This window comes from Musa acuminata, chromosome BXJ1-9 (genome assembly GCF_036884655.1).
Source record: "Musa acuminata AAA Group cultivar baxijiao chromosome BXJ1-9, Cavendish_Baxijiao_AAA, whole genome shotgun sequence".
In the NCBI taxonomy this organism is placed as follows: domain Eukaryota; kingdom Viridiplantae; phylum Streptophyta; class Magnoliopsida; order Zingiberales; family Musaceae; genus Musa; species Musa acuminata.
In genome coordinates this window covers 4,413,142-4,427,063 of record NC_088335.1, presented here as the reverse complement: position 1 = coordinate 4,427,063, position 13,922 = coordinate 4,413,142, and the positions used below count along the sequence as shown (strand labels likewise).

Here is a 13,922-nt window from a genome sequence, read left to right as displayed (position 1 = left end):
ACACAGAGAGAGAGAGAGAGAGAGAGAGAGAGAGAGAGAGAGAGAGAGAGAGAGAGATCATCCAACCCTTGGCTAAATGAGAAGGGTGAGAACGAAGCGTCGAAACAGTGTGCTCATCGTAACGACATCTTTGCGTTATAGTTGTCAGTAGCATGAGGTGGACTGTGCTTATCATCGTTGACACCAAGTAGAGGTTCTTAGATGCTATTTCAATTGGTTTATATGATAGCTATTCTCTCATGTTTACCATCATTAACTCTTAGAATTGTGTTTATCTCTCGGAGTCTCATGTTCGAGTCCACATGTCAGCATCATGAATTATATTTGATATAATAATTTTTAATTTAGAATTATATTTTTTTAAGAAAACTCTTAGAATTGCTTAGTAGTGGCTAAAATCTTAGTAATGTCTCATAGAGGAATAGAAAAATATTTCATGGAGAGTATTAATAATAATATGATCTTGATTACTTCAACTATTATAAATATTTTATCAATAATTATTAATGTCAGAAATATTATCAATAAATACTTCGACTAAATATCCCATGGGTGTCATCGAAAACTAAATGTCCCTATGTATGATTAAGCTAATTATCCTTTGACGTCTTAAGCCTGAATAATTTTGATAAAACTTATCTGATACTTAAGTTAATAAAAAAAGTCTAATTCAAAAAATATTATATATGAGTGCATAAACCCTTCATTTATAAGTCATTTAGGTGGCACCAAATGATTACCACCAAATGACTAATCGGATGACATATGTCAAAGATGATTGGATGTTACATATATTTGTTGTCCCTACTATCATGATTGTATAAGTCACCCAAATGGTCATATATCAAAAGCAATAATAATATTTTTACTCATAATCTTGTAAATTTTGATATATATATATATATATATAATATCAAAAAGATATTATAACATAATATAAAAATACTATATCATAGTATTTTTATTTTTAATAATACTAGAAAACACTATAATGTAGCATAAAATCACTATACCATAATGTTTTTTTTTACTATGTTATAATAATTTTCTAATATTACTGAAAATACTATAATATAATGTAAAATTATTATAATTAAAAGAGAGAGAGAGAGAGAGAGAGAGAGAGAGAGACAAAAGAAAAGGAGTAGATTAACAGAGGTATTTCAGGTATTAAAAAAATACAAAAAAAACAAAAAACAAAAGAAAAATATATATTTTTATGGTGAATTGGGCGATTAAATTTCTATAAGATACTAAGTAGTTTCAAGAAATTAAAGCTGGATTCCATCGAACGTGGTTTTCTATGCCAGTGGGTAACATGGCTTAATTGGTTCTATACGATCATACATGAATATACAACAAACGACGATTTATATGGTGCTAAAAGTACTCGATGCTGCTTCTTTAAGGTGCCAAATGTGTGTATGTACAACCACCGATCGAACGGCTGGCTGGAAGATAACATGTGGTCACCATAGGAGCCGAAGTATTTACTTGGGAGCAAGTCTGATAGGGCAGATGGAGAATGCAATCCGGCGTGCTGCAAAGGCCAACATGAAGCGTTCATCTTCTGTTAATGGTCTCTCGATTACCTTCACAACCGTAGGATCCTGCAATTGTCATCACGGACCATGAATAAAACTGAAGAGATGGAGAACAATATCTACCGATTCATCCCATTCTTATCTGAGATAATTCCAATATCAGGGAATAATAATATTCTTCATATAGAAGGAAAAAACATATGATACATCAATGCATTGAAGTAGTCTAGCCAATGGATCATGGAAGGCTATAATTCAGGAGATCAAGATGATTGCAGAATTCAGTGACGAGAATACAAGAGTTGACCAAAAATGATGCCCTATTCCATATGAAAAAGATCAAAATACTTGAGACTTCGCAGAGGAAGGTCATGGGACCGAGTGGCCTTGTTTCTATTGTCGAACCATGGTCACCAACGGTCATATAGAAGCAGTCCTACCATTTTATCCGGTCTTAACTTACGGACCTTGAATCAAGAAACTTAGCATGTGGCTTTACTATCTACAAGGAAAGAATAAGATCGAACCATAGGCTAAAGTATTTGTGAAAAAAGATATGTTGGCACCATAAGAAGCACCAACCAAATTAATCAACAGCCACTGCTAAAGAATTCTCCCTAGCAATTTAATTGATAGGTAACATCAAGATGGGAAAACAGAGTTACTTGCTCACCAGAACTTCCATGCTAAAGGTTGATATACTAGAAATAGTTTAGCACGGCAAGGGTTGCCTTGACACTTGCATGACCCTCGTCATAATTAATTTTCATTCGGTACGTGTTGTCGGCAAGTGCCTTGACAATGCAATCCCAACAATGGATGATTTATACTGAGTGATAAGATGTGGACACTGAAGAGGGTTATTTCTGGTGGCTTCTTCAGAAGAGGTTGGACATGATGTATTGGATTAGAGGTCAGCATCGGTCATGTGTGAGATCCAGGAGTACGAACACAATAAAGGGGCTTCTTGGTGCCTAGTTTTTCATCGGCAGTAGACATACTGACTGTCAATCATGGCATGGATATCCATGATGTATATTAACAAAGTTGAACAAAGGTTGAAAATGTTGAGAAAGGAACTTCATGGGAAACTGTGGCAGAAGAACATGCAAGGAAGGTCACGAGGAAAACGTAGAATTGCAAAGAACTAGATGGTAACAGATATTCAAAGGATATGCACTTTCAAAAGCGAGAGCAGTTCTCCAAGTTTTATGTACATACTAATATCAACTCAGCATGATTGGTAAATGCATGAACAAAAGCCTGGTGATGCATACCTTTATTTGTAGGTGAGAAGGAGAAGGTCTAATCCTAGCGATATCACCAACCCCGATAACGTTGTTAACATTCCCGCATTCGTCTGACTCAGCAGGCAATGCTGGCGAGTGCCTCCATTGCCCATTAATGATGAACTTATAATTATATCTGAAAATCAAAACATAAGTAAAAACTCAAATATATCATGAGAACAAACAAATTGATAAAACTAACTAGGTATCAGAACAAAAACTAACTTTGGCGACCAGTAAACAGATTTTCTCAATATATCAGTAATAAGGTCGAGAATTATAAGCAAATTATCATGTTCTATGATGATATCAGCTTCCAGTTACATAATTTTGTTACGTGTTAGTATGTAAATAGGTTAGAGTCTGTGCATGTGCTAGCGATTAGATAATGGTGCTTACACTTATCCAAACATCCTACAAAATTGAACATAAATTCTCCATGAAAATTTACTTTAGTATACAAAAAGCTTTTTCCGCTTTTAGAGCAATGCTGGAAAAATTGTCACCGTGGCGATCTTCTAAGCATCATTCATCATGGCTATCAAATTACGTAACATGATGATTATATGTTTCAGAAAGTACATGTTTGCCGTTTCTGAAGTATATAAATAGCTGATTATATTTAAGGACATGGTTCCATGTATTATTTTTCAAAAGACATACATGTTTGCCCTTTCTTGACATGATTTTGACCTTATTATTTCGCAGATCACAAAGCCTATATTGATACTAGAATCAAAATTTACGTCCCCTCTTTTCACATGAGAAGAGAAATTCTCTGTTTAAAGGTTGGAAACTAAGCACCATAAGCTAAATTTTGACAAGTGGAATCAACTTCCAGAGGATGCATATGCAATGACTACATTTTGCAAATCAGCTATAGTGTTTATGAAATCACTTATGGTGAAGACATAGGTATGTAGTAAACAAGAACATTAACTTCTTGCTAAGAATTACGCGAATGTAAAAAGGACAACAGCTAAGTTGCTCAAGGAACAATCATCAAAATTAAATAGTTGGATCTTGAGGCAATAATGTGCATGACAAAAAGTGAAGGATGAGGAACAAAAGTATTGAATATTCAATTATTCAGCAAGTTGAGCTTACATTTAAACCTACAAAGGTTGAATAAAATAGAAAAGAATAGCACAAAGGAAGATCCTAAGAGCAAGAAAAGCATGTTTTGATCTGCAATCAAGGTATCTACAGAATGCATAACAACACAAGGTAGTAACATAGATCTATCCACCAGGCAGAGAAAATCAAGCTACTTGTACGAAGATGCATTCACAAATATACTGAGACACAGACAGATATCCTGCATTAATTGTAACTCAATTGTGTCTGAAAGGCAAAAGAAGATTCAAGACGGTTTCCTTTGAGCTAGAATAGTGAACATACTTCCCATGCCGTAGTCTAAGTTCAGCTTCAAATTTTGATCCACCCTTATGAACAGCCTTGATGGGTTCTTTCCAATTGTTTGTGAAATCTCCAACCAAAAATACCTCATCACCCTGCAATCAAAATTTATCATTATTAAGTAGAGAAAGTCATCCATCTAGCAAATTTTGATGAAAAATTATTGGAATCATGATGCAAGCATAAATTAATTAATGTAGTTATCATCCTGATTTTGTGAGAAGTCCAGGTTTACCTCTCGACAACCATTGCTCCACACAAAGTTGACAGCATGTGTTGGAGGTCCATCATGCTTTCCGTTTTCTACCATAGCAATAAGATCCCATGTGGCCCAGACAATTGCTGCTCTGCATTCAATTGCAGATATCAGGCTTTAGTATCATAACATGCAACATCCATTCAGAGCCATAAGCAGATGGTGGAGTAAAGCTTTTGCAGAAGATGTTGAATTAGTTGCCATCAAATGCCAATAACTAGTGTATGCATTTTTGCTGATAGAATCTCATGCTTGAACTTTTAAGTATACAATTTTCTGTGGTCCATTTAACTACTTGAACTTTGAGAAATTCTTTTCACATTAAGATGAACAAACTTTAAGGAGTGGGATGGATATTGTGTATGTAACGGTAGCATACTCAAGACACAAATCAAATCAAATGAATGGGCTAATCTGGTAGATGTTCAGAAATATATTACCTGTCAGGTCTACATGAATGCAAGCCAGTGACAAAATTGTGTGCAGCATGAAGAGCAGTATCTTGAATCCAGTGTAGATAGGCAATAACGCAGGCAGGGGATCTATCAAATCCAGTTGTACATGTCACAAATATTCGGAAGTTTTTCCTCAGAAGTCGTAGCAGAAGTCCTACACAGAATGGAAGTTTCTTTCGCAAGTCTAGGGAGTCCACTTCTCTGAAACATGTCATGGCAATAAGATAATATAATTTGGAGAAGGAAACAAAAAGATTTGGAAACAGTAAACAAATTTTCAGAATGTTTCCAAGATGCACAGATAAGAATGACAAAGGTTCATGCTACAAAGTACAAACAACTACTGATTGTAACAAAAGAAGCTAGCACTTGGAACATATGAAACACACTGAACAATAAATACTTTCCCTTTCACTATTCAAATTTGACACCAACAGGATCGAACAATTATTGATTCCAAATACTTGGATTTCTTGGGGTCCTAATGTTCTGTCTTCAGATCAATTGGGTTAAGTCGGCTGATACTATGTTAAAATGACCCACGTAGATTCACAATATTGGTCACCATCAGCTGAACCATTCGAACATAGGCCTTTTTTTTTTTCCTTCGGATCTTATATTTGATATCATCAATGTCTTATTCCGTGTTTGTTAATTATATTTCTTTAATCAACTTTGTGATTGTCATATTTCATTATCATCTTCTACTATCGGGTGAATGATATTGCCTTTTTGATAACTCGTCATTTCCATATACCAGAAAATTATAATGAACTCTTATGTACCACAATTACTAGTTTCCTTATAATTATGCTCTTGTAAAATGTTTCACTATCACATCTCATCTGCACTTGACCATGTAAAAGTTACTGTAGGACATGGGCATCATAGAAGCATCTTCCATGCATGACCTTGCACACTTAAATCTGGTGAACATAAACACAACCAATTCCTGCAAAGTCTACATGTACCCAGGATCATGAACGGCTATTTGGCATTGCACACCTGATTATCATGCACTTTATACTTATTCTAGTACCTCCAAGTATCAACTAATCATATGAAACTGAAGTCTCTAACAATGCAAATTAAAAATGAGACCAGGGGACTGAATCATTTGAAAGTGCATAACATACCTTATTGGATAGTTAACCATCAGAATATTGTTTTGACAACAAGCATCATTTATGGATTCTGAATTGATTCCCCAATTGGCACGTTCGCTTTCACTCTGGAAATTTAGAACAGCAGTGATACCCTGAGGCACAGACATCCTAATTACTATGATGTATATTGAACCTTGCAATAATTGAACATAATTTCTGAAGAAACACCACAAGTATCATCTGAATAGAAATATAAAAGATGTCAGAATGTCTGTAAGAAGGTGCAAGAGACCTATAACAAGAAAGGAGTAGTAATCAGCGGAGTTCAAAAATTCCTTGCAGAATGAAATCCTATCGAAGCACAATGCAAAAATCAATGTACAATATACAAGATGATTCCAATTGGCTATTAATGATTAAACAGAAAAACCAACTAAGATGATAGATCAATTCAAAGCTAAGCTACAACATCATGAAGAGCTATGAGCTCTGCATAATTGACAGTATTCACAAGCAAAGAGCTTAACATGCATATGAAAGCAAACATACATGAAGCACCATGAAATTATTTCAATGTTAAAGCAGATGCTTATGTACATGAACATCTCAATAAAACAATGATCAAATGTAAAAAAATGTCTGCAAGATTATTGCTTTTTAACAGCATGACACAATTTTCTTTTCACACTTCTTTATATTATTCATTCAGGTTTCTTGGTGGCCTTTGTGTTCCATATTCTTTTAACAGCACAAGCTTTTAGAAATAAACAACAGAACAAAGTGAACGATCCATGGGATTAACAAATCTAAGAAACAGTATATACCACAGCATCTGACAATGTCTGCACATCCTTTTCTGTTTGTATGCATGAACCAACATAGATCTGCTCAGTGATCTGCAAAAGATCAAGGATCGAGAATATTTGTTAACATTGGATAAAAAAGACACTGACTTTGATCTTTCAGGTTTAAGTAACTTAGTATTTGGCATTGTAACTAACTATTTGGGTTACATGGAGCACCAAAAATTTGAACTTCTGAGGTATATTATGGTCCAGACATAACAGATATGATAAAAAAACACCATAAAGATTGTGTTTGCTTCCAAAAACAGAAATTCATGGATAGCTGATCATGGATATGAATCAAGCATCACCTCTTGCTTCCAGCATTAATCAAGAAAATGTGGATTAGCCATCCGAGGTCATGAGAGACCTGTTGCTGATCATTCATGTGCAAGATTTGGAATAGTGCTAAGCAAAGAATGTTATCTCAATAAGGGCCAAACAACTATGTAACTGATTAATGATTTAAAGTGATAGAATTGAAATTTTATAATCACCTTGCTATACTGCATGCCAAGTGAGTGGTTATAGTATAACTCGCCTTTTGCTCGATCCAGTGCTTTGATATACTCCTCCAGAGGAAAGCTACCGTAGGCCCATTCAACATCTTCGCTCTCTTCTTCAGAAAAAATACTTACAATCTCATGTGTACGTTTAGCTAATATGCTCCTATTGCTCTGTACTGGGGAATCAACAGAGCCTTCATTTGCCAGAAGCATCCACCCCTCTGACTTCAGAAACTTAGGAGAAAATATGGTAAACCCGGATTCTCCACTTCCCTCAGAACCTGGCTGAAGATCTGTTGCCAGGACGTTCCTATTCCAAGTGGCAAAAGCAACCCGGCCTCTATTAAACAAAGTATGGTAAACACCACTTAAATGTAATTGTTGAATTGGATAAGGAGAGAATGGTCTTTCAAGTACAAGACTAAATAATCCTGCAATGTCCTTGAGCATCGTCCTGCAAGAAAAATGATGGTGACAAAAAGATAAGGTTATCATTAAATAGTTGAAAAGTGGAAAATTTTGACTCAGTATATGTATGCTGAACTTAATCAAACTTAATTATATTATGGGATAAAAAAGATATATCTCCATTTTTTTTTTGCTTCAATGCAAGAGAAGAGGCCACAGGTAATCGACTTTTAAAGCTTTCGTAGCATATATGAATCGATACTGTAGACTAAAGAGAGAAGATTATTTTAATTCATCAGTCTGCATTTCAAATAATGTGTGCATCAGGAGCATGAAAAAATTTAGATAGCATGTCACAACCCAGGCTCAAAACCATGTGGCCCAAGCCCCATAAAAGATGTACTAAAAAGTTGATCTTCGAGATGGTATTTATCTGCTAAAGGTCTGGTAATAAATATTTAATAACCTTCATGATCTGATCCTTTCTGTCTGTCTTGTGATGTGCACTTTTCAATAAGCTCCATAGCAATTGGAACAAGGAACAATCGTATCTCAGGGGACTATGAAGAAGGAGAAGATCAATCTAGGTTAAGTTTTTATGACATAATATAGAAGAGGGAAGCAATCTGTAAGACCAAGAAGAAGGTCAACGTAAGTTCCTCTTGAGATTCGAAGTTTTCATGATATAATCCACTAGTGCACATAATCTAAGTCCAAATGGTGTTAATTGATATCCAGCTATATATGGTCAAAACCAAGTTTAAGAACCTGTAAGGCTGTGTTTGCAAAGTTAAATCCAAAAGTTCATCCAGAGAATGCATATCCAGAGGCATTGGTTTTAACTATTTGTATTTAGTAACCAATAGGCATTTCAATCTATAATCAATGCAGCACAGAAATATGATAATAAGATAAAGGTGCACACACTAACATGCTACATTAATTAAAGACTAAATCAAGTGTGATAACTCCACAGTGTAATGCATTAGACATTTCAGTTTGTCTCCAAACGTGAAAACAAAATAATTGAAAAGTTCAACAGTATTTTCAATTCAAACAAAATGTAGAATACCATACTCTGCATCCCTTAAGTCCTTTATGTCAATGAAACCACCACTTGACACGTTACTTGCCTTCTTTAATGCGTCACCAACCATCACTATTCTTGATTTTTCTGCATTTCCCTTAAAAATAAGAGTATGAATATCCATCACTTAAAGTAGTTCCATTACAAGTTCAAGAAAAAGGATCAAAAGAGATGCATGCATAAAAGAAACAATAAGAAAAGAATTCATATATGATTGTTAAGTTTAACTGTTTAAATTACACAAAAAAATAAAAATTCTTAGAAATTAAAGAACAAAGGAAAGACAGTTAATTACAGAGAGAGAGAGAGAGAGAGAGAGAGAGAGAGAGAGAGAGAGAGGGACAAAAAAACTCATCCTAACATTGAACAGAGTCCCGTTGGATACATTATTTTGGGTTTTGAAGGGTGTCATCTCCTAATAGCCATCTCTTAGCGCCGAAAAGGCGGAACAGAAAGGAAGAATATGATTCTCGATTCGCCTATCGCACATCGAGAAGGAAGATAAGGGAAAGATGGTAATACCCCTTTCTTGAGCGAGTGGACGAAGATCCTCCCGTCCACGGAGAGCGCGAAGCGAATGCCCAAAGGCTTCTCGAGGGTGACCATGTACTCGTTCAGATTCATCTTGTACAGAGTCTGATCCGCCATAGCCGAGATCCTAACGAGGTCCCGTGGCGCGGTCCCCTTGTTAGCGGCGGCCGAGACAGTCGCGACCCGACCGAGCGATCCACCGACGCGAATCCAAGGGGAGGAGAGGGCGGCGAGCCGATCGCTCCTCTCGCGGAAGGGGCCGCAGCAAGAGGAGGGGGGGAGTTGGAGAATAAGGGCCATTGGTGTGGGTCGGAGCTCGTCAGGGCGAGGAGGAGGAGGAGGAGGAGGAGAAGAGTTCTTCTTCGCAGTACCTCCTCGTGAGTCGGTTACGTTGGACGTGGTGAGGGAGGGACGGAGGGCGGACGAGACGACACCGTCGTCGGTCTCTGATCCACAAGCCACGTGGACGGACAAGCGGGAGGGGGAGGAACGGGACGCAACGGGAAGACCGTGCCATGGTGGGCCCCCCTTAACGTCCAGTAGTGCGCGCCGCCGCCCTCTCATGAGCGGAAAAAAATATCTTTGTTTAGATTTCTTTTTCTTTTTCTCTAATAAATTAACCTCTCTCTCTCTCTCACACACACACGTCTTTTCAGATATCCAAAATAACATTTTTATTCCTTCAAACCTGTTTAATATTATTTAATATATATAATTATATGAAAACAAGTGTGAATTTCTAAAATTTTCTTTCCGAACTTTTCTATCCCAATTTTCAGAATTTCTTAACACTATTATTTTCCATAATATATATCTCCTTCTATTTTGTTTCCTTTTTGTTTTTCTTATGGGACAGTACATAGGGTGAACCGATCTTATTTTTATATTATGCTATAATATTTTTAGTAATAATAAAAAAATATCATAATTATTACCCAAAAAATAATATACATAATGTTTTACTAAATTTATAAGAAATTATTTAATTATAGTATTTTTTTGATATTACTAAAAATATTATAACGTAGTGTAAAAACATTGTGACTAGATTAGTTCAGAGGAAAAGGGAGAAAAAAAATGATATTTCAAGTTATTATGAGAAAAATATAATATTCGATACTTATACAGAAAACTCTAAAAAGAGAATTTTTTTCTGAAAATTCGTCCTAAAGACAATCCTTATAATATAGTGAAACAGAATATATTTTCTTCTTCATCCTTATAATAAAAAGTATATATATATATATATATATATATATATATTCCTTATGAATTAAAATATATTAAGAATATTTTAATATAATGCTTTCCAAACAATTTGGAGGTATTTAGTAAAAGTAGTGTATGGTCGTTTTCTATCATACTCTCTTTCTCCTGTAGTAACTGATGCCTACTGGAACGATTATTATGTTTGAGTGCACTGTTTGCATCTTGTGATCAAATAGCAGTATCCATCTTAATCATGACATATGACAAGTGCACCATCGAGCTACGTTTATATGATATATTCTCGGAATTGTCTATTAATCATGCATTAAATCTAAGTTTAAACACGTGTCACGTCGAAGCCCTTATCGATGAATTATAATCTCTAAATTAGAAGCGAAATAGGAATCAAACAGGACATCAAATTATTGGCCTCATCGTTGTCATCATGCAGCACTCAAATCAGTGCCTTCACAAACCTTTTCCAGCGTCGTGATCTCGTTGGGCGATGTGCGAGCTGGCGAGCACTCGGCGACTCATTTGCTTCAGAAGTTTCTCTCCTTTTTGTCTTCTCTAAATGTGGCTTAGATGTTCATTTGCCTTCGATGAAATTATAATGCACAATGCAAACATATACACGAAACACATATGCAACTCCACTGCGATCACAAAGCGTAAAATGAGAATATATATGTCCACTGCATCAACATAATAGCCTTCTCACCACCTAATCCACGACGATCTTTGACATCTATCATTAGAATATTAAACCCCCCATTAAAAGACTTAAAAAGTAGGAAAAAAAGAAAACAAAGAAAATTAAAGAAAAAAGGGGAGTTTAAAATGGGTGATGCGTCCGGGAAAGCCCGTTCACATTGGCGAAGAACCCGATCAAATTTTGGTTGTAAGGAAGGAACGAACGCCGGACCGCGCCGCTCCGTGTCTGCCGGCCTTTACCGTAATATACCCGATGGGCGGTAGGTCCGTCCACCTCCGTCGGTTTACCTCCCTTGTCTCTCGCCTTGGCCTTCTCCTTCTTGCTCTCCTCCGACCCTGCTGCCACCGCCTCCTCGCCCTTGGCCGCGAGGAACACGAACTTCTCCTTCCCGTCGCTCTGGCTCCGTCCGATCACCAGGTCCCGGAGCCGCCACCGCAGCGAGGACCCCGTGGATCTGCTCTTCTTGCACCGCGATGCCGACGGCGCGGTCGACCTCGGCGCCCACACGCAGTACGTCCCCGGCGGGATCCCCTCGAGCTCGTCCGTTCCCAAGGACGACGAGGATGAGGAGGCAGAGGCGGAGTGCTCCTCGCGCTCCTCGATCAAGAGCTTCCCTAGGGTTCTGCGCACCGGTGCGGTCTTCTCCTCCCCCTCCGCTACGAGGCGGCCGCGATCGTCGTCGCCGTTGGCGAGGAGGAGGGAGCGGTCGAAGACGGGGTAGATGGGGCGGATCTGGCCGTTGGAGAATATCTCGGCGGCGGTGATGGCCGGACCGGTCTCGGGGTCCTTGACAACGAAGGCGAATTCGGAATCGTCGTCGTCGACGTCGGACTCATCTCCGCCGTCCCCGGTGCCGACGGGAGGCGGTGGATCTAGGAGATCGTCAGCCTCGGCGAAGGGCTCCCGGAAGCTGGGGGAAGCCACGAGGACGGGTACGCGTTGCTTCCCTTCCTCTTCTTCTGCTTCCATCGCTCTCCGTTTGTTTTCCTGCATCGTCGTTCGTTATGGGCTTCTTTTCTGTTTCCTTCGCTTGTTGTGAGAGCGATTTGGAGTGGGAAGTTGGTTGGGGGAGGAGCAGGTGGGGATTAATAGCGAGGAGAGGGAAGTGCAGGGTTGTGGGTGGCGGGTCGGGTTGAGGACGCTGCCTTTCCGGTTGGCTCACGAGTCACACGCGTCGCGGGAAGAGTAGGGGGGAGGGTGGGTGATGGGTGGAAGAGCGTTGAGGTTTCCAGAAGGGCAAGTTCAAGTGGCCCAGTGGCCGCCGATGCCGGTAGAAGTGGAGGTATAACGGCGCGGCTCCAGGTTTCCCCCCAGGGAGGTATTTACGTGGGCCCCACGAGACTTCCTCTCTCTCTCTACGTGCTTGTGAGAGATGCAGAAGATTTTAGTGGCAATTCGGAGCCCTACTTTGGGACGAATCACCCCTGAAAATTTTCAGGGGTGGTATGGCACCCAAAATAGGACCGTAATCTGAGTTCTGATTTTTTTTGCTATCATATTAAATATTTATTAATTATTATTAATTTCAATTCTGATCGCCAACTTAACATGCTATGAACGAATCAACCGACCTCGCTGCTTGGCGAGAGAGCCCTATTTAATTACAAAGAAATCGACTAAATGTGAAATTTTCTAGATCGAAGGTTCATGCAAGATGATATTTCTCCAAGATTAAATCGATAGATGCTTGCTTTGAATATATGATATTATATGCGGAAGTAAGAATTTCCGTACGTTGTACCAAGATAGATTTATTTAATGGTGCTATGATTCAGAGAATACAGCGGCTAAGATTTGAGGTTGATATGCTACACATCATTAGTCTTAATAGGATATGATTGATTGGGATTCATGTATCAGGATTGGTCGGAATGTTGTGCTTCGATAATTTCAGTGACAATTAACATTTTTGTCCTAAAAAAATCACAAGTGTAGAAAACAATCCTTCTGTGTTGACAGTGAATTTGGATTGTTCAGATCGATTCCTCCAAAAATATGTGATCGGCATCGGTATCCTGATGTACTAAAAGCTTGTGAAGTGTCAAGACCCAGCTTGGTTGCGCCACGCCCAAGTCAACGCGGTCCCAACTCTTTTTCAATGGTCAATAAGGCTCCATCACAGAATGGAAACTGGTTGACCAATTTGACAGAGTCAAAGCCTACGCCGAAAACATCATCGTATGTTCTGATGCTGGAAATGCTTTACAAGAATTCTTTACAAGAATGTTTTGATTCTAGCAAGACAGGAAGAGCCCACATCATCTGACACAAAAATATTCTACCTTATCCTAGAGAAATTTATTTTTATTACCAATCATAATAGTTCCAAGAGCATGAGAGGTCCGACCCGAATGTCATCTCTGGACTCCATGAGTAAGACAAGATCTTTTATGATATTAATAAGATTAAGATCAAAGCCAAGATCTAACGATAAGATGTCCCAATATGATAAGATCAATAATATTAATAAAATATTTTATTATTATATATAGATATAAGTCGATCATGTTGGTCCTCCAAGAAAAGAAAAAATTCCACATATAGTAAGTTAA

The 13,922-nt window shown here is 38.0% G+C and overlaps 2 protein-coding genes across 3 annotated transcripts; both read right to left on the bottom strand.

Annotated features, from left to right (window-relative positions):
* Positions 1-1,261: 1,261 nt before the first annotated feature.
* On the bottom strand, positions 1,262-9,921 carry LOC135582229 (phosphoglucan phosphatase LSF1, chloroplastic-like). Of its 2 annotated transcripts, none has more exons than XM_065082170.1 (10): positions 9,438-9,921; positions 8,906-9,012; positions 7,412-7,874; positions 6,894-6,965; positions 6,100-6,221; positions 4,949-5,164; positions 4,488-4,599; positions 4,235-4,347; positions 2,822-2,969; positions 1,262-1,610 (listed from the first exon to the last, which is right to left on the bottom strand). In XM_065082170.1, the coding sequence occupies exons 1-10, from the start codon at positions 9,744-9,746 to the stop codon at positions 1,491-1,493; spliced, it is 1,782 nt and encodes a 593-aa protein (XP_064938242.1). In that variant the 5' UTR covers positions 9,747-9,921; the 3' UTR covers positions 1,262-1,490. The 2 variants fall into 2 exon arrangements, with proteins under 2 accessions (XP_064938242.1, XP_018673776.2); XM_018818231.2 differs by having other exon boundaries at positions 8,906-9,002; positions 9,438-9,566.
* Positions 9,922-11,327: 1,406 nt separating this feature from the next.
* Positions 11,328-12,549, bottom strand: LOC135592616 (uncharacterized). The gene has a single exon (XM_065082171.1). The coding sequence runs from the start codon at positions 12,361-12,363 to the stop codon at positions 11,491-11,493; it is 873 nt and encodes a 290-aa protein (XP_064938243.1). The 5' UTR covers positions 12,364-12,549; the 3' UTR covers positions 11,328-11,490.
* Positions 12,550-13,922: the final 1,373 nt, after the last annotated feature.